The 21,210-nt window shown below is 34.5% G+C and overlaps 2 protein-coding genes and 2 pseudogenes across 4 annotated transcripts; 1 reads left to right on the top strand and 3 right to left on the bottom strand.

Annotated features, from left to right (window-relative positions):
• Nucleotides 1–217: 217 nt before the first annotated feature.
• Nucleotides 218–1,506, bottom strand: LOC120169085 (annotated as a pseudogene).
• Nucleotides 1,507–5,227: 3,721 nt separating this feature from the next.
• On the bottom strand, nucleotides 5,228–7,679 carry LOC120169028 (14-3-3 protein 7-like). Its single transcript, XM_039177263.1, has 7 exons — nucleotides 7,447–7,679; nucleotides 6,631–6,937; nucleotides 6,464–6,551; nucleotides 6,231–6,340; nucleotides 5,841–5,989; nucleotides 5,607–5,641; nucleotides 5,228–5,472 (listed from the first exon to the last, which is right to left on the bottom strand). The coding sequence occupies exons 1-7, from the start codon at nucleotides 7,505–7,507 to the stop codon at nucleotides 5,467–5,469; spliced, it is 756 nt and encodes a 251-aa protein (XP_039033194.1). The 5' UTR covers nucleotides 7,508–7,679; the 3' UTR covers nucleotides 5,228–5,466.
• A 2,029-nt stretch (nucleotides 7,680–9,708) lies between these two features.
• Nucleotides 9,709–13,021, bottom strand: LOC120169070 (probable protein phosphatase 2C 10). Of its 3 annotated transcripts, none has more exons than XM_039177297.1 (6): nucleotides 12,795–12,885; nucleotides 12,566–12,688; nucleotides 11,771–12,010; nucleotides 11,399–11,675; nucleotides 10,132–10,286; nucleotides 9,709–9,982 (listed from the first exon to the last, which is right to left on the bottom strand). In XM_039177297.1, exons 2-6 carry the CDS (start codon nucleotides 12,596–12,598, stop codon nucleotides 9,842–9,844), a joined length of 846 nt encoding a protein of 281 aa, XP_039033228.1. In that variant the 5' UTR covers nucleotides 12,599–12,688; nucleotides 12,795–12,885; the 3' UTR covers nucleotides 9,709–9,841. The 3 variants fall into 3 exon arrangements, with proteins under 3 accessions (XP_039033228.1, XP_039033229.1, XP_039033227.1); XM_039177298.1 differs by having other exon boundaries at nucleotides 12,566–12,668; nucleotides 12,795–12,883; XM_039177296.1 differs by lacking the exon at nucleotides 12,566–12,688 and having other exon boundaries at nucleotides 12,795–13,021.
• A 3,538-nt stretch (nucleotides 13,022–16,559) lies between these two features.
• LOC120169067 lies at nucleotides 16,560–19,305 on the top strand (annotated as a pseudogene).
• The last annotated feature ends 1,905 nt before the right edge of the window (nucleotides 19,306–21,210 follow it).

Genomic DNA, 21,210 nt, shown 5'->3' with positions numbered 1-21,210 from the left:
TGTAACTTGATTAAACTAAAGATTCTTGATTTATATGAAAAATGATATTAACTTCAGTAATCTAGAACGTTAATTACTCGAATACAAATTATAATAAAATATGGACTCAAATCAAACTAAACAAAACGAACATGACATTCTAATCAGAAATGTTATATCATAAGAACACCGAGCAAAACTCTAACTTATATATGAACAACTAAACCCCAGAAATAACTTACCACTTAATGAGCCATCCAAAGAGGAAATGTTGCATAATAGGAACCTTTTCCAGCACCTCAGCTTTATACATCTTCAGCATCCCACCATTCACCTTCTTCCAATTAGGCACCGCACTTATATCATCCAACATGGGTGAATGCTCCGCAAACGGACCTTTTTTCACCTTATTTATAAACCCAATACACGAGAGATACATATATTCACTCGAAAAGTTCTCCAAAACATCCTCATTATGAATTGATTTCGGCTTCATATACTTATGATCAATCAATTGTGAACTCCCAAATATAAACGGCAAGAAATGGTAATCATCTAAACCCCAAACCCCGTGTGACCCCGCCGGTTCCAAGCAATAAACAAGCTGAAGCTTCCTCATTAAGTCTAAATATTTGAAAAAATTCTAGCCACCACTGCTTGGTAATCTTCTTCCATAATTAACCCCATTCTGGCTAAGCAATACAACCAGGCTGCAAAATTGGTTTCGTGTCCCGTTCCGTAATCTATTCGGATCGTGTTCCCGAAGCTGTCGGCGAAGTAAGGGACTATTTCGATTGTTGAGGGTTTGAGATCCTCGGGGAGGAACCGTAGCATGAGGGATTCGGTGTTTTCAGTTAAACGTTCGTGCCAGGTTCGATAAGAGATGTTACCGTATCGAGAGGATTGCTGAACGGGTGGGATTTGATCGACCCAAAGAGTTAGGTTTTCGATTATGGAAACGATTTTGGACACGATGGGGGATTCGTGGCATGGGTCGGATATTTTACGGCCGCGGATCGATTCCGACAAGACGACGATGAAACCCAGGAAGTTTTTAGAAGTAGAGGAGTCGTGGAACTTGCGGATGTCGTCGGGGCAAGTGATTTTTTTGGACGGGGTTCGGAAATGAAACGGCGGAGCGATGGTCGGAACTTTTTCGGATTGAGGGACGGGAGTTAACATAATGGCTTGGGTGTTGCTCTGAGGGAGGTTCAAGGCGGGAGCTCGAATGGGTCGGTATATAGGGGGAGATGAAAGGTCCGAACAGGAAGTTGGGGATTGGCTTGGTGGCGCGTAGGTCGTTTCGCTGCTGCCTTTGCAGCAAGTTCCAGTGACGGGGATTGAGGTGGAGGGATGAGAGTGAGTGTGGGGGGCTTCGTCGTGTGGGGATCGCGGCGGATGTGGCTCCATGGCGGTGGCGAAAAATTGCTTGAAATAGGAAGAATTCCGATTATCGTTGGACAATTACGCCTTCAGGGGAAAATCGATCCGTCTTCAAAATGACTGAAAATTCTCTCTTTTCTTTGTGATTGACGAATTTTCCAGACCAAAACTGGATGTTTGCATATCTATTGGGCTACGTAATTAAAACGGTCCATGAGTGCCTATTTGAAAAGCCCAAGGCCATGTTCATAGCAAAATTGACCCAATAAGGCAAGTGGGTAAAAAAATTAGCCCATTAGATCAACCCATATTTTATTTTGGGATTTACGACAAATTTACAGTGCGGGACAAACTCGTCACGCCCACATATCGAGTTTATTTAAATAATATTTTTTATTCAAACTCATCACGTCGACGAACAAAACATACGAAAACAAACAAATTTGAGGTATAGTTCAGACACCTAAAAGTGTATTAAGCCATAAATAAACTGTTAGTATTTGAGATTTAATTAATTAAAGAGTGAATAAAATAAAATAATTGAAAGAAACAGTCGGAGTGGAACTCTACTGGTTGCGCTTTAACGCGTCTAAGATGAAAAGCTTAGAGGAGATTTGTTTAAGAGCAATTTCGTTATCATTGGATTAATTTTTTTCCAGCATTTCACGAGCTCTGTCCTGTTTGGGTGGATAGAAAAGCCGCTTACAGCATCAAAGGGAGGTCGCCATAAACAACACAACGAACAACTAAAAGAGAGTTTTCTCCTTAGTTCAAACGGAAGTAAATTTCCTCTTGGATCATAATTTGATGAAATCTGGATTGTTTTAAGGCCGGTTTCGCGCCATCTTTCCGTTTGCATCTCTACTCTTACGAACAAGATACACTTTTTTTTCTCCTTTTTTTTTGTTATTGTTTTGGGTAAACTACAGAGTTGGTCACTTTTATTTCATTTTATTAAACCTATGGTCACTTGATCCAGAAACGTCAATACGTCGTCACTTTTGTCTCGTTTTAATTAAGACGTGGTAACTGAGAGGTTACATGCCTTGTGTTGAATGACATGGCACGTTAGTCAAAGAGTTTAATTTTTATTTGAACCCTTAAACTTGAGATAAATTACTAATTAGGGATCTTTTTGTAAATCAATTAACCCCCTTTTCCCTATGTTTTATTCCCAAATCAGAAATAGAAAATCCCTAAAAGCAAACCCCCAAATTTCATTTTAATCCCATTACCATTCCGTCGATCCCCCGCCATTGTTCGGTCGCTAGTGACCATCATTGTCGATGCCAACGTGAGTGATTGATCACTGTGATCAAAACCCCGTTGAGAGTGTCCCATGAGCCACTGTCGTTCGACGTGGAAAGCTCGTCGAAGTTTTTTTGGAAAACTCAAAACCACCGCAGTGTTATCAACGAATTTTGACCGATACAATCACCGTTAGGCCTCACCGTCACCATCCATGTGCTCCTCGACTTCTTGCGAACCAAACCCAATAGGTGTGAACATCCTCGTCGTTGTTGTGGAAGGGGGTGAAGCGTGGAGGTTTCGGGTTTGTTGATAAACATATAAAAAGAATGGGTAAATTGGTATTTTATCCCTGAACTATTTTGGGTTTACAAAAAGACCCATGATTAGTAATTTATCTCAAGTTTAAGGGATAAAATAAAAATTAAACATTTTTACTAACATGCCACGTCATCCAACTCACGGCGGCTAATGTCTCAATAACCACGACTTAATTAAAATGAAACAAAAGTGACCACATATTTAAGTTTCTGGATCGAGTGATTGTAGGTTTAAAAAAATGAAACAAAAGTGACCAACTTTGTAGTTTAGCCTATTGTTTTTCTTTCTTCTGTGTTTTCTAACAGTTTTTGTTTTATAACAAAAGTGACCACGTCTTAATTAGAATGTGTTTTGTTGCATTGATTTTTTTGGTGGGTGAGTCTTCAAACGGGGATTTTTTTATATATACAAAGACTCGAACTCGAGACTTAAACAATATCAAGCAACTTATCACTTGAATTAACCCGTTAGTAACGTCCAGAGTTCAATTCTTACCCATGCAACAAGAATATCAATATTTATTCGATTTTTAATTGTATTTACAAGTATTTATCGGTTAATGTTGAAGGCATAGACGGACCTAGGTGCTGGCAGGTGGGGGAGGTTACCCCTCCTAAAAATTTTAAATTTCTATACATTTTAGATATTTTCTTTGTATTATCTATTGAAAATTTGTTTTCACCCTTTCAAATTATATATATATAAGTTTAATTCTCCTTTAAATTTTATAAATTCATCCTCCTAACATAAAATTCTGCGTCCATTGGATATTATAAAACTATATTTTTTATGTCCAATTTAACTTGTTTATTTATTGGATTCTTTTATTATTTTATCTCAAAACATATTTTATAATTAAAATAAATTTAGTGAGATTTATGATTTAAAATATCGAATTAAACATAAACAACACACATAGATATTCTAGCTTAGGAACTTATATATTTTATAATAACCTTTTTAGTAGGATGATCAAAAATTAAAAAATTATAATAAAATTTAAATTTCAAATTAAATGATTTGAGTTTGAAAATAACATAAATAAAGAATAATAACTGTTTAAGTTTAGATTAAATTGAATTTTTACAATTCAAGTATATGATACACATAAAATGTTACGTGGAAACTCTCTCATAATCATTGTTTAAAACAACTATAGAAATCGCTATGTTAAAATTACCACAACATATAATTCGATTCTTACAATCTCAACAAGTACACCGGAAAATAGTTAAATATATAAATAGTCACTTAAGTACGATTGATTTTTTTTTGCATAATACTAAAACTAGCCCCCCAAAAAAACATTTATCAACATAGTCATTTTGGCTTATTCTTTATTTTGAGTATTTTGACTCCCAACATTCCACTTTGAGGTAAAAAGTCCAGTCTGTAGATAAAAATTATTAGTTAACACATGATTGACGCTCTAAAATAAGGGTCTTTTTTTAATCTAAAATAATATGTTGAGGGTTAAAATGTTCAAAAAAAAAAGAATAAAGGTCGAGGTCACCATTCTGTTAAATGTTCGAGCCTTTCTATCTTAAAATAAAATGTTATGGGCCAAAATGCTCAAAAAAATAGAACATGGGTCAAAATGATTATTTCAATAAATATTGGGGGTTAATTTTGATATTATATCTTCTTTTTTCACCATTAAAGTTTAAAAATAATAAAATAATCACAAATGTTAATTTTTTATAACAAATCAATCATTTATATTAATGAAATATCATCTCGATAATAAAATACTGATGTAACATGTTAAACTAAGTAGCTTGGCGCCGTTTGAACATGTTGAAGGGTTGGCCGACCTTTAACTCCAATAAGAAAATGTTAACTGAGAAGAAGAAATGTTATCTGCCACCACCTTTCTTTTCACTCCTCATCTTCTTTCTCCGGTCGCTCTCTTGGTCACCATGCCTTTCCCTCTTTCTCTAAAATATGCTTTAACTTTTAAGTCCTTTTATCTGCATTTTGATGCATGTTGTTTAGCATGTGATTGCCTTGTTTGAAATTTCAATTATAAATGTAACACCATTCAGGTTGTTTCTGCACTCAATATTTACGACAGTTCACAATTAGAGCTGTAAACAAGTCGAGCCGAGCTTGACTCGACTTGAAAACTTTAAAATGGAATTTTACTCAACTCGAAAAATTGCGAGTTTAAAATTTTCAAGTAAAATGAATTATTATCATGAAGAGAATTACCAAAGATACCAAATTTCGACGAATAATATCACATTCCTGACCTAAGATCTTACTCTTCTTCATCCAAACATAAGATCACCATTCATAATACGAGATTCCATTAAAAAAAAGCACAAGAGAAAGGCTAATCACACATGGAAAACACAAGCTGAGAACCAAAAACTGACGCACAATCAGAGAATGTCATATTCAATTGTGTTTAAACACATGAGAAAGCAGAGCAAGTCTGCAAGCCATAAGTCACAAATTCAGGTACTAATACGACTCGAAAAGAGGTCACTCTACCACGATAGACAAGTCTTAAAAGAATTCTCCTCCATCGAATTAACTCTGCAAAGATGGAACAAAATCAATAAATATTTGCACCGAAAAAGATATCTAACATTCCAGGATAAAAGAAGTCAACGATGATCAATGATTAGTCCAACTTAAATACAGCTAAATTTTTTTTAACATTTTCTTACCTCTGCCTGAGGTTCGTCTCCTTTTGATTGCTCACCTGGAATATTATTTGCAAACAGAAAAGTATCAGTAGCAGCAGTGGACAAAAGAGATTAGCATAGCGGGTGAGCTTATACTTCTTGAAACAAGGGATAAATATATAAAATTCACTCAGACAATAAGTAAACCATGGCAATTAAATATACACCTATATTCATTTACTAAACAACAGATAAACAAGCATGCAAAGCATTTACCTCCTTCCTCTGGCAGATCTGAGGTCCACAAGGTGAGATTATCCCTGAGAAGCTGCATAATTAGGGTGCTATCCTTGTAAGATTCTTCATTAAGGCTATCGAGTTCAGCAATAGCCTCATCAAAAGCTTGTTTAGCCAGATGGCAAGCCCTGCCCAAATGTTGCATCACATCAGATAGAAAGTAGCTACTAAAGTGGAACTTGTATCAAGTTCATGCTTCATCTATAGGTATTAGAACATGTAAACAACAAATGAATGGCTATTACGGAAACTATTCCTGAAATTAGCACTAAATGAAGCATGGTCATCATTGTCCCCAATAAACCAAAAGTTTTCAAAGAGATTCATGCATGTGAGCCTAAATATGAGAAGGGGGGGATGCACTCCGACCTCTCAGCAGAATTTAATATCTCATAGTAGAAAACAGAGAAGTTCAAAGCCAGGCCAAGTCTAATTGGGTGAGTTGGAGGCAAATCAGAATTTGCAGTAGTTGTGGCAGCCTACAATACAAATAACAACACACACTTGTCAACTTTGTAATATGAAATCAAAATAAAGGGCAGATGAAGGGAAGAAGAGCAAGAACAATAAACAGAAAATGGGGACAGGCGAGTTTCATGCACCTCATAAGCCTCAAGGGACTGATCAGCAGCTTCTTTACGATCATCTCCTGATTTAAATTCTGCCAAATAACGGAAATAATCTCCTTTCCTGTAAAAATAAACGGGAATAGATAAGGATATAAACAAAACTATTGCCTTTAAAAACATATAGGCAAGATAATCCTCACATCTTACAGTAGAAAACGGTTGATTCCCCGGTCGAGGAAGACGGAATTAGATGCTTATCAATGACGGATAATATATCATTGCAGATCTTCGCTAGCTCATCTTCAACTTTCTGCCGGTACTCCTTTATCCTCTTCACATTTTGTTCATTACCCTTAGCCTCTTCCTTCTGTTCGATCGAAGACAATATCCGCCATGATGCCCTTCTTGCCCCGATCACATTCTTATATCCCACAGATAACAAATTCCTCTCCTCCACAGTCAGTTCAACATCCAACTTAGCAACACTCTTCATGGCCTCAACCATTTCTGTAATAAAAAGGTTTCTAAAATCTCAAAACAGATTTCCGATGAGCTAAAATTTCAACAAATCATAAGCAGCAACTTAAAAACAAACCAAATTTCACACATAAACATTCACATGAAAAATAAAAGCAAGCATTTTAGTTACGCTATTCAAGTTTTAAACTTTAATAAGCTAAAATACTAGCAATTGCTTTGGCATGTGATCCAACTTTTTCGCTACAAAATATGTTCATCTCTCTCTCTCTCTCTTTTCCCATCCATCTACAGCTAAAACTTAAAAAATACTTTTTTAAAAAAAAAACAAAAATGAAATCCTTTATTTTTCGCCATCAACTTCATTACTCATTTTCATTATATCATCAAATCAAAACTAAAGTCTTTACTATCCTCTACATCACAGATCACAGATCATTAAGCTAAAAAACGTAGTAAAAAGGGGGAAAGCAAAACTACAATCTAAATCAGAGATTCATCATTGGATAAAAGATTTTAAAAAGGATTAACAAATTTACCTTCATATCTTTCAGCTTGCTCGGCCAGTCTTGCCAAGTAAACTTGTTGCTCTCTTTCCATGTTCGTCACTTCTTTCTCCGCCTTCGTCTCTTCTTCGCTCTTAAGGGATTGCTGTTTGGGGGGAGATGGAAGGCAATAAAACTGCCTTTTTAGAAATGAATCTGACCGTTGGATGTGCTCCGATGGGTGAAGCTGAATTAACGGTCCAGATTGAGTTCTCTGGTGAGGACTTCGAGAAAACATAAAATGGAAATGTCTGTTTGGTGCGGGGGAAAATACTGCAATCAGAACGGGTGCATCTGCTCTAGATGTTTCCACCGTTGGATTAACGTCGAGATCACATGATGTTGACTGAGACGACGACCGATTACTTTTTATCATCTCTTTTGATAATTTAATAAGATATAATAATAAAGTTACCTTAATGTATATACAAATGATCACTTTGTCCTTGTGTATTTTATCGGGTATTTTAGCTTTAATATTTTTTATTTTAGAATAAAATATTCTCAGGTGGATAGAAATTATTAGTTGACCAATGATTAATGTTTTCTATTGACGTGATAGGTTCACGTGTGATGTCACGTCATCAAAAAATATTTTTAAGTTATTTTTACATATATTTTTATAGATTTATATGTAATTAATTATAATTATAGTATATTCTAAAAATAATTTATTGCTGAGATGACATCGTACGTGGACTTGCTACGCCTGAATGAAATATTAACAGTTAATCAACTAACAATTTTTATTTAATCATGGGACATTTTGTTCCAAAATGAAACATGGAGCAAAAATACTCTTAAGAAAAAAGATAAGAAGCAATGTGATCATTTGTACAAATATTGGGAGTGATTTTATTATTATGCCATTAAATAATTGATAAACTATTTGGATTGATAAGTTTCCTTTTACATTTGTATATCTTTACTTATTAAAATTAAACAAATTGTATTATGATCACTTATATTATTAATTTATTAAATTTTGGTCACTTGTATTATCAATTATTACCCAAATGAAGACTAGGAGGTGACAACGGTCATCCAACTAGGCATCTACAGCTGTGCAAATAACAACCATAGTTCAATCCGTCTATATAGGCAATCCTATTCAATGATGCATTATAATTTTGATGATGAAATACTATTTACTCTGAATTTCCTTTCTATTCTCTCAAATTCTTCTTCGTCTTTAACCTAAATCTATCCAAGTTCATAACAAGATCGCATATCATTAAGCTGGAAATTTTCTTTTCTCTCAATTCTTCTTCTTCTCAACCTAAATCTATCCAAGTTCATAGCAAGATCACAAATCATTAAGCTAAAAATGGAGTAAAAAGGAGAAGTAAAACTACGGTCTTAATAAGAGATTTATCATGGATTAAAGATTTTAAAAAGAAAATAGATCTACTGTCAGATCTTTAAGTAAAACTCTAAATTTAAGTAGAAACCCCTAAATCACATCTAAATTCCCCCCCCCCTATTAAATTTAGGATTAGAAAATTTAGGGTTTTAATCAATTAACAACATTGGGGTTTAGACTGTTAATAGCAACACTGGTGGTGGCCGACAATAGGAAAGATTAAAGAATTTAGGGTTTTGGTTCTTGGGGTTTATTTTTACAACTTTTTTTAATATAATTTTAGAAAAAAATGAGTTCTTTAAAATATTTTTTTTAAGTTTTTTAATAAAAAATTTAAAATATATATATAAATATGACCTTTTTTAGCAATGGTTAAAGGGTAAACAATTTTTTAAACAAAAAATTCTTTAAACATGTAAAATTAACTTTTTGATATGATTGAACACTTATTTTTACTTTAAACCATTAAAATATAATTAAATTGAAAACATAGACAATAATCCTTTTAGCACTAACGTATTGATATTTGCCGCAGCTTCGATCTTCGTTTTCTATTATAAATAAATTGATGTAAAAAAGGAAGCAAAGCTCTCGAGAGAAGATTGTTTTCCATGCCGTTTCAGGGTTAAAAGAAGATATCCACAGCATGCATCCCGGTCATGGAAGGGCCAGCTTCAAACGAAAATGGTACAAGGCGTTCATGGTAGCCCCATTGAACCACACCATCAAAATCAACTTCATCTATACACAACAATATACACTCAATTCCTAGTCACCTTCATAAACAAATTAAACATCTGAACCTAATTTATAGAACGAATTTGCATGAGATGAACCCTACATTTATGGTTTCTTGTCTAATATGTAATCAGTATCATCGATCCCCGGAGAACTTGAAGGATAACCCCATGCAGGTATGTATTTTCATGTAGGTTTAATCCACAAACTGGCATCTTGTGTAAACAAACTCTTATTTCAGGTATATACTGCAAACAAAGAGCAATGTGATCTATGAGCTAACCAATTCTATCCCCTAAACCTAAGGACGATGCAAGATATGTCGTCTTTACTGTCCCTATGAACTGCTTCGGCGATTAGTTGTTTCGCAGCCTTCAGTGGGTCTTTAATCTTTCTTGCAATATCAACGGCTTCCTGATTGCTCATCACCTGAATTAAGAACATAGAAAATGAAAATAAATAAATAAATCGTAGATAACTACGTGCAAATCATGCATCCCGAGCGATTCTTTAAGTTGGCACAAAGTAAATAACAAAAATGTATCAAAATGAGGAGACGTCAAAGCAAAAGGATTTACCTTCCAAAGGCCATCACTTGCAAGGATTAAAATATCTGTATTGTCATCTAAATTGGTGTTTTGAATGTCCGGATCTGATCGCAGATGTGATTTAAGGCTCTTGTCCCCGAAAGCACGTGAAACTGCCAGTTGTCCATTAACTCTGGGGACATCTCCTGACAACATACAAAAACAACAGATTAACAATGTCATCTACATCAGACCACCCTCCCAGCCTTTTTTTTCTTCTCAATTAACACGAATTATGACAAAACATACAAAAGCTAAGAAATGGTATTACAATATTCAGGGTCATATTTTACACATGGATAATGATGCATTTACATTAACCAAATTAGGACAAGACCTTAATACCAATCAATGGTAGAAACCTCAACGGAATAGAATTAGCAGAACTGATGTTTTCAGGCCTCGGCTTTTCTCTTGGTGTCTTGAGCAAGTATTTCCAAGGCCAATAAACACAAAGCAAAACAAAGAAAGCATAAACAAGATACTGGTGGATGGCAGTTTCCTTTTCAGTTGGCAAGATCAAGATTTTGAAAAATGCAAAGGAAACCCATAATCTAGATTTTTCCAGGAAATCCATATTTTTATGGCTTCACCATATGCTTGCCCGGTGCACTTTTACTTCACAACCAACAGAAAGACATGCCTTAAGAGACCCTTAAGCTGTTATAAAACAAGGAACAGAAAAGTAAAACAGAGTGCAGAATTTCCTCAGTGCTTAACATGTGAAAAGGAAAGGCAAACACTTCAGTCAGCTAAATGATTAAACATGCTAAATAATACTTAGCTATAACCACGAAATTCAACCAATAATCGGAACATTTGCCTCAATCAGCATTTACACCAGACTTTCTTCAACTTAATCCAAAAAGAAGAGTGCACACTAATAAGGGTGATTGCAAGATAATCCTTTCAATGTAATTGATCCATTCTTGATAAATAGATTAACTAACTGACGGCCGGTCTTATTGGGGAATGAAACTACATGGACATGAGTATATAGTACATAAAAGAGCAATTGCTCATCAGGAACTGAACAGATCAGGAAATTAGTACTTAGTAAAGTTGAAATAAGCTATTTTATGAACTTCTGACACAAAAGTGTTACGAATTAGAAGCTGCAAAAACACTTAAAAATAATCAGCAGGCTTGGGTCTTGACTACTCAACTGTCTAGCCAAAAATATTCGTTGAGTTATCAACATATATGATTAGACGTGCACAGGCTCAAAGAACTACTAAAATTGGTTGCAGTAAAAGACCTGGCATATTTGAGACAAATCCACCTCTGTTCTCAATGCTGCCTCGTTCAGTGCTGGGTTCATGATCTGTGCTCATCTGTATTGCCTGACCCCCTCTTGAAAGAACTGCACGAGAATCTCCAACATTTGCCACCCATAACCTTATTCCGTTTATCAGTATTGCAGTTACAGCAGTGGATCCGCCACGACCCAAGTCTGAGCTATGTGAAAGAATTGCTTGGTCTGTTTTCTCATAACCTTTGGAGATGGCTCTGGATGGGTCAACCCAAAACTCTTCCTACAATAAGTGAAAAAATGTAAGCATATATTGTCTTCAAAATAATAAACCAAATTATGTAAGTGCCCCTCTAAAAATGATATGACACATCTCACCTCCTTTAGGATATTGGAAAACAAATGCTTCTGTAGGTAGGAAGGAATACCATCTCCCAAATGACCATCGTAGATAGCGAAAAGCCCTAACTCATGCTCATGAATCTGCATGAACTTAGCGACATGATAATCCTCCATAGGATGATTAGCTTTCCCTTTAACTAGGCTGAAACCGAACTTTGTCATACCCTCACGGCTTTTCCCCTTACCAGAACTTGAATACGAACGCCTTTCTCCAAGCTGAAAGGACAAACTAAGAACAATAAATCTCATTGTAAACCAAACATAGCCACATTGCTTAATGGAAACAAAAGCAACCTCGTACTAATCCAGTTTTCAGAACCATCAAACAAGTTGCACTAACCACCGAAGTTTACAACTCATCCAAAGCAATGGTTACCAAGTTAGAAACATTATTTTCTTTTTACTGCTAAAAAATGGTTAGCAATGTTTATCTTACAGTGAAAAATACATAAAAAAATGTTTCAATGCTGTAAAGCTCATTACTAGGAAGTCTTTATGAAAAATGCTTGTAACCCCAAAACAAACCTAACATGAAATGACCAAATCTTCTCCAATAAGCAGCAGATTTATTCAATTCTAATCACAGTACACCCTTCCCCAGCAACTAAATTCATAACTCCCAATTAGCTAACACAAGAAAATTACGGAAATCAATTGAAGAAAACCCAATATTAACCACAGACCAGTCCATAAAAAATCATAATTAATTATCATTTACCCAACTAATATGGGACCACCGTGAAAAACCTTAAAGATAGAAACATGCTTTACCTGAGATGAACTAAAGCAGCACAACCGATCCATAGAAAATAAAATTGTACAAAACCTCTAATTTTGCAAACTAATTTCCCTTCAGCGTCAAATTGTAGGTCACCTGCTATCCAAATTAAAAGCCTGAAGCATCAGAACCCGAAAGCATTAAAGTAAATCCCTTTAAACCATAACCCTAAAATCCACGAAAATAAGAGCAAAAAGCAAGAAGTGGGTATTAAAGAATCACCCTAACGAGGATCAATTCAAAGGCCAAAGTATGGCCTTGCTTGCCGCTGCTGGGTGAAGTCGTCAAGAGCATAACATTTTGAAGATCTTTTTTCTTTTTTGTGATAGAAGGAATCAAGCTTTAGGATATAGATGATATGATATGATGAATTAGTTGAGGAAGAGGCTTCTTCTACTTCTCTGACACGAATTAGTTTTAATATATGATTGACTTTGCTGATTCTGGTTGTACCCTTCCTTGTTTGGCACTCTCACTTCATCTCTCTACCTCTGCCCAACACGGCATAACCATATCCATTGAAACCAATTGCGACACAAATCAAATTAACTCAGTAAAATGGTTGTTATTTTTAATGGTGTTGAGTTCGATCACGAGTAAGTGTAGTAAATGTGATTCAACGTTTAATATCAAATAATTTAAAAAAATATTTAAAATAAATATTATTTTTAATCATCTTAACTCAATAAAAAAATATAAACTCAATTGTGTGTTTTTAGGAATTTTAAACTATTATTAGAGAATTGATATTAAATTATTAAAGTATATTACTTTATTATTTAAAAAAAAATGATCATCCAGCTCAGTTGGTAGAGCATAAGGTTCTTAACCTTGAGGTCGTGGGATCGAGTCTCACGGAGGACATTTTATAATTTGGAGGTCTCTTACGGAAACTGCTCTCAACCTGGTATTGGGGGTAGCTTACTATTTTACATCCCCTTACTCCATATATATGGGAAAAATGGATAGTCATTTACTGTATTATTTTAAAATAAAAATTAAAAAATATATTTAAATAAAATTAAGAGTTCGAATTTTAATATTATAAATAAAATAAATTGAGTTAAAGAAATCATTCTATTAAGAGTTTTTTTTTAATATTTAGTCAATTAAATCGATGAACAAGTCTTCCGCGTAAAAGGTTATACAAAATTATTCCTTGTATATATATTTTTAGGATCTTTATCATATATGGTGGAATTATTCTTTAATACATCTATTATCATTTTAATAGTACGATATAATTATAAAATAATATATATTAAGATATTTTCTTAATTTATTAATAATACATACTATAAATGTATTATCGAATTTAAAACTTTAAGAACAATAATATTCAATAATATGTAGTTGCTCTCCCTTTCCTCCTTTTTTTTTGCTTTGAGTTTGTGTCGGTTTTTATAGATCATGTCAAGTTTTTCTTCTTTGATTTTGTTTAGTCGACAATGTCACTAATTTTGATGATAGTTGTCAACTGTCGGTTCTCTTTTCTCTTTTTTTGTTTTAATAAGAATAATTATATTTTTGTGACACGTTTATCTCTACCTTTTTGGCAACGATTTTGATGTTAGTTTCGAAATTTCATGTGCAGGTGGCCTTAATTGCACGTTTTTAAAGCTTCCAACGGTTAGAATACATCTCCAACGGTCATAAACGACTAACAACTCATTCCACATAATAAAACACTCTAAAAACATTTGAAGATGTTATTACACTTATCCAAGCTTAAAGATCAAGAAAAAGAGTCTCTAATATTTATTCTTCTATTTTCTCTTGTACATAAGTGTATAAAACTTAATTGCATATCCTTTGTTTTTATTCTTTACAAAATAGTTTAGTAAGTTTCTCTTTCCCGTTAATGTTTCAAAAGTAACGATAAAATAAAATTTAGCTGACTCTATTCCCATATGTAATGGGATAAGGGGGAGGTAGGGTAGTAGGCTGCCCCAATACCAGGTTGAAAGCACCTTCCGTGAAAGACCTCCGTTATGAATTGCCTTTAGTGGGAATATAACCGATCTGATTGTTAATATAACCGATCTACAATAAACCTACCACTCGGTGTTAACAATCGTTATTGGAGAAATAAAATGTTGATATAACTCCTATTTTTTATCGACTTTTAACACGGTTGTTTGTGAAAAATTAAAGAGCTAGGGATGCTCAGAAAATCCGTCGACTTGAGTCTAACCAGCCACGGGAGTGCATGGATAAGTTATCGGGTGAGCCGAATTCCATTGCGGAAGGTGAGTTCAAGCTGAATGCATCCATCGTTGAGTCCATATCCACCAAGGGATATTTCGTGCCTTGAATCAAATTATGGGAGAAGAAAAACAATTTACATGAAAGGGAATAGTTCTTGGTTGCGTGATTGGATATAAGATCACCAAAGATTATGTTGCACACACGATGGCATCACCACCAGCTACTGCCCAGTGCCCAGGTGACTCACGTGATTCAAGCTGCAAAGAATGTCCAAGATTTGTGCAGAGGGACTAGAGAGAGAAAAACTCCACGTGGCTTAATCGATTTCGTCTTTTAATTAACTTATTGCCTTTGTGTTGTTTAAAAGCTCGTTGGTGAGCGGGAAAGAAAAACATGCAAAAACCCTAAACTTGTTTCTCCTTCTCTAATATCTTCTTTTCTATCCACCCGTCTCTATTTTCTTGCATTCACGAAATCCATAACAGATTAAAGTGACAGAATTCTCTTAATTAAGGGTTATGTTTATAATTATCAATTAACTAAAATTGTCCACCTTTGGCATGGGCATAGAGGCTACGTGGCATGAGTTCGAATCAGTATTTCGTTATTCCAGTAATGACTATAAGCGTTTAGTGGCTGATTTGTTATAAATCGATATCAGTGACTATATAATTAGTTTTCAAACATTAGTGAAAAAATAGAAACTTATTTAAACATAAGTGATCATTTCTATAGTTTACCCTTTTATTTCACTCTATACATTTCATATCCGCACCAAACAATTTTCTTTTTCCTCCCGGTCTCTCTCTCTCTCTCTCTCTCTCTCTCTCTCTGTCTCTTTCTTACCGACCACTTCTAAACATCAGTGATCATTTCTAAACCGAGGTTGCCGGAGAGTCCATTTTATCCGACATTTTTGCTAGCTTAAGAGGTTTGCTTTTCAATTATGTAAAGCTCTTTCTTTCTGTCTTTATTACGGGTGAGTTATTTTGATTTTCTCGTTTGAATTTTTTTGTTGAGTTTCAGATCTGTGTTTTTCTCTTTAGGTGGCTTAATTGGTGAGCGTGTGTGTAAAGTGTATTATAGAGGAATACACTTGTATTAGTGTAAAATTAATCAAGCTTTATACACTTTTATTAAAGTTTTTTATGATTAATATTTTAATAATTCAACTGTTTAATTTGATATTTTATTCTCACATACCATGTTAAACTTTGAATAAATTGAAAATAATTAACTTTTTTATATGTAATATTGTCCGATTATTAAATATATATTGATGAAGATATCATTTCAGGTTGACATGATAAAAATATTAGATTGATTTGAAAATTTATATGCACAATCATATCAATAAATTTAACTGTTAGATTGTTGAAATATCAATCCAAGAAAGATTTATGGAACTTAGTTTAAGTTTTCCACTGGTGTAAGTTGATCCCTCTCTCGTGTGCGTACGCTCTCTCTCTCAGTCTCGCGTGTGTATATACGATTTCCATATATGATTCCCATATATATATATATATATGTGTGATTGAGGTTGGTTGTAGGAAAATTTATTCTTATCATTGAACCACCATGGTAATCATAGATAGATAGACAGACAGACAGACCTTCTTTTTATATATCTTCCTAGCATGCTTCTTTGCTATTAAGGGTTTTTTGCTTTCTTCTTATCCAAAATAATTGGGGCTCTAATCCTTTTATCTGTTCTTTTTGGAACTGTAGATCTCTTGTTTTAAATCTTGTGTTTCATTTCCACATATTGACGTGAAAGAAATGGACGGGACTAAAGAGATGGGACTTAAAAATGTGAGCTCAGTTTGCTCAATCTCCGAAATGGATGATTATGATCTCTCACGCCTCCTCGATAAGCCGAGGCTTAACATAGAGAGGCAAAGATCATTTGACGAGAGATCGCTGAGTGAGCTCTCTATTGGTCTCGCAAGAGGAGGTTATGAAAATTATGAGAACACTTACTCTCCCTGTAGGAGGTCGAGATCGGGTTTTGATACTCCGGCTTCATCAACAAGAAACTCATTTGAACCACACCCCATGGTGGCTGAAGCATGGGAAGCTCTCAGGAGGTCTTTGGTGTATTTCAGAGGCCAACCGGTTGGTACCATTGCGGCATATGACCATGCTTCTGAGGAGGTTTTGAACTATGATCAAGTAAAGTTCCCATCAGATTCTTCCCAAAAAAAAGTTCATTAAATCCTGTTTATTGGTGATAATGCAAAATATTATTGATATCAGTATATGCATAAAACTATGATTTAGTGCTGACTATGATCATAAGTTAAGCATCCGCCATGAAACACTTCAAGACAAACATGGGAACTTTAATATGGAAAGGGAAATCTGATTACTAAAATAGTTGGTGAGGAAAAATGGGAAGAGAAAGTATCTTTAATTGTTTTTTAAGCTAGAGACTAGAAAAATTCATAATATTTGTAGTTACCTTTAACACTTGAGATTCTTACCATTTCAGTGATTGAAATTTTCCGAGTTCGTTCAGGTTTTTGTTCGAGATTTTGTACCCAGTGCTCTGGCTTTTCTGATGAACGGAGAGCCTGAGATAGTTAAGAACTTTCTCTTGAAAACTCTACAACTTCAAGGGTGGGAGAAAAGAATCGATAGATTCAAGCTGGGAGAAGGTGCAATGCCAGCTAGCTTCAAAGTTCTTCATGATCCTGTACGAAAATCAGACACAATTATTGCAGATTTTGGAGAGAGTGCCATTGGAAGAGTTGCTCCAGTTGACTCTGGATTCTGGTGAATCATTCTTCTTCGTGCATATACAAAATCTACGGGTGATTTATCCCTGGCTGAGACCCCCGAGAGTCAGAAAGGAATGAGACTCATACTGACGTTGTGTCTGTCGGAAGGATTTGATACATTCCCAACCCTACTTTGTGCTGATGGATGCTCAATGGTTGATCGAAGAATGGTAACCTATCCTTCTGGCCTTAATCTTTCTCTCTCATTTGCGCATGCATATGTGCTTTCCTGCTAATATACATATAACATCGGTTATCACTCTTGTTCTTTGATTTAACCTGAGACACACAAAGCTTCTGAGAAATCAAGGGTACCGGGATATATATGATTATTAATTAAAAATATATAGTGTAGCCGAGGAACAAAGAGAATGGAGCAGTATAACCTATAGAAATCTGGTTGCTTGGTTTTGATTTTTATCACGTTGCTTCGTTTTACTGTGATCATCTGGTTGCCTTTTCAAGAAATAAAAATCTTTTAAGCAACTGGTTTACTGTGATCGTCTGGTTGCTTCTTTAAGAAGTAAAATAACCTTTTAAGAAAATGGTTCTTTATGCTGATGAAATACTTGGGAAGTTAATTTGCTTTGTGCATTCTATATTAATGTTTAAACTTTTATGAATACCTTGTTTTTTAAGTTTCCTTTTCTAATAAAAAAGCCAAATATAGGCAACGAGAATCAATAGTTTTCTTTTATCACGTTGCCTTCTCCCTCTTTGAGGCCGAACCAAGGACTCTTAGCTGCATGTTCGAATAATGGAGTGAACTTATTTTACAGGGTATTTATGGTTATCCTATCGAAATTCAAGCTCTTTTCTTTATGGCATTGCGGTGTGCTTTGTCGATGCTGAAGCACGATGCGGAAGGAAAAGAATGCATTGAAAGAATTGTGAAGCGCTTGCACGCCTTGAGTTATCACATGCGCAGTTACTTTTGGCTTGACTTCCAACAACTAAATGATATCTATAGATACAAAACCGAGGAGTATTCTCACACTGCGGTAAACAAGTTCAATGTTATTCCCGATTCTATCCCGGACTGGGTATTCGATTTCATGCCAACATGCGGTGGTTACTTTATTGGCAATGTTAGTCCTGCGAGGATGGATTTCCGATGGTTTTGTTTAGGTAACTGTATAGCGATTCTCTCTTCTCTCGCAACTCCCGAGCAATCGATGGCTATTATGGACCTTATAGAAGCCCGCTGGGATGAGCTTGTTGGAGAAATGCCTCTAAAAATCGCCTACCCTGCGATAGAAAGTCATGAATGGCGAATTGTTACTGGCTGTGACCCTAAGAATACAAGGTGGAGTTATCACAATGGAGGATCATGGCCAGGTAAGGCCACCACTCCCTAATCTATCTTCGCCTCACTACTTTGATCTTATAAGGAAATTAATTCGTTGCATGGCTAACTTGTCCTCTTGGAAAATAATTAATTCGTTGCAGTACTTTTGTGGATGTTAACGGCTGCTTGCATCAAAACGGGAAGGCCGCTGATCGCGAGACGTGCGATCGATCTTGCCGAGACACGTTTGTTGAAAGACAGCTGGCCGGAGTATTACGATGGGAAACTCGGGAGATATATCGGTAAACAGGCTAGGAAGCATCAGACGTGGTCGATAGCGGGGTACTTGGTGGCGAAAATGATGTTGGAGGACCCGTCTCACTTGGGGATGATATCTTTAGAGGAAGACAAACAGATGAAGCCATTGCTAAAGAGATCTTCTTCCTGGAATTGCTAAACAAAACAAAACAAAAGATTTGAAAGATTCCATTGTAACACCATATATGTATATTCCCGGACAAGTCGTGCATACTGCAAAGAGCTTTTAGTTTTGGAAAAGTTTCAAGTTTTCTTCCTAAATTCTTACTTTTCACCCACGTCACGCAGCGCCATTGTTGTTCATCTTCTCCGTCGCCGGCCACCTGACGGACATGGAGCAAGAAGTTTCGAAAGAAGTTTAGAGGACGTTGGAAGGAAGATGGCTAAGAAATGTAAAGGCTTGCCAAGGTTCTTGGGGGACTCTTGTCCAAGGTTCCTGAAGAAGTTGAGAAATGTATTCTCCGTCCCGTTATCTGTGATTTGTCTTCAGCCTTGATGAACCAACGTTCACCTATCAATGCAGGCTTGCTAACAACACCTATAAAAAATAAATTATTATATTAACCTAACACGTCATCAAACTAATGTGGGTTAACGTTTCAATGACTATATCTTACTAACATGATATCAATGATATCGTAAGTAACTAAAAATTAAATATTTTGATTTTGGAAAAAAGTATAAATATTTAATGAAAGTAATCAATCATGTAGATATGTGGGTAAATGACATTATATTTTAATAAATGCATAATGATAAAACTAGCCCCTAACGTTTGTTTAGATGATTATTTTGGCTTTTAATCTTTATTTGAAGCACTTTAATCTAAGGGTGAGTAAAACTCGAGTTGACTTGAAAAAATAAATTTTTCAACTCGAATTTATATGAAAAAATTTGACTCGAATGGACTTCGAGTTGTAATTTCATAAACTCGGCTCGACTAAAAAAATTCAAGTTCAAGTCGAGCTATAAAATATAACTCGAAATTTTTAGTAACTAATAGTTTGGTTTTTAAGTTTAAGTCAACTCCCTTGATTTTGTATAATATATGTATATTACATATGAAAAAAATGAAGAAATATATATATATTATGATTATAAAAAATCATTTAATTGGAATAAAATAATATCATCATATTATAAATATTTACAATTAAATTTAAATAGAAACTCGAATATTCAACTCGACTAGAATTTTTTAAACTCGACTCGAAAAAATTTCAAGTCAACTTCAAGTCGTAAAATAGGACTCATCAACTCGAATAATTTAAAACTTTTCTAACTCTACTCGATCGAACATTCACTCCGAACTTAATATTCAAAATTTATTTTAGATCAAAATAACACCCGATCAGATGAAAATTATTATTGAGTGAAGGTTATAGAATGCTGATATAATCTCTCTTTATTAAGAAATCAATATAAAAAGTCAAAATTACAAGCCTGAAATATACAAATAATTGAAGAGTAAAATTTAGTTAATGCCGAAGACTCACAACTCCACGGGTGCCAAAAGGGAATAATTATTAGGGTAAATTAAAATTTTCATCAATGAACTTTATCTCTTGCTAAATAAACTTTAAAGTTTTTAATTTTTTTACTGAGTTTAATATATTAATTTTTTTTGTTATTGAACTTTACTTAATTTCTTATTTTAATCACTCTAACGTTAAATAATTAACGATATTAAAATTGATATTATTTTTAAAAATAAATTTTTCACCAAAATAATGTCGTTTTGCATCTATATAACGATCGAGTGACAAAAAAACCTAATATATTAAGTTCAATGAGAAAATTAAAAAAAATTAAAATACAATAAGTAAAATATGAGAGAATAAAGTTAAGTGATCAAATTTATAATTTATCCGAATGATTAACATCATCGTGATTTTTATCGTGTTATTGAGTAATGGGTAGTCCGTAATTGTTTAATTAACATCCCAAATCAAAGATTTAAGTAATTAATGGGTATAATAAGTTCTTCGCCACTGTAGCTTCAAAATCTACACTAATGTTATTTTCCCAGCTGAATGTAAGTAAA

The sequence above is a fragment of the Hibiscus syriacus genome, unplaced genomic scaffold (assembly GCF_006381635.1).
Source record: "Hibiscus syriacus cultivar Baekdansim isolate YM2019G1 unplaced genomic scaffold, ASM638163v2 tig00111745_pilon, whole genome shotgun sequence".
Taxonomy (NCBI): Eukaryota; Viridiplantae; Streptophyta; class Magnoliopsida; order Malvales; family Malvaceae; genus Hibiscus; species Hibiscus syriacus.
Note: the sequence above shows the minus strand (reverse complement) of the source record. Positions and strands in the feature narration are given on the sequence as shown.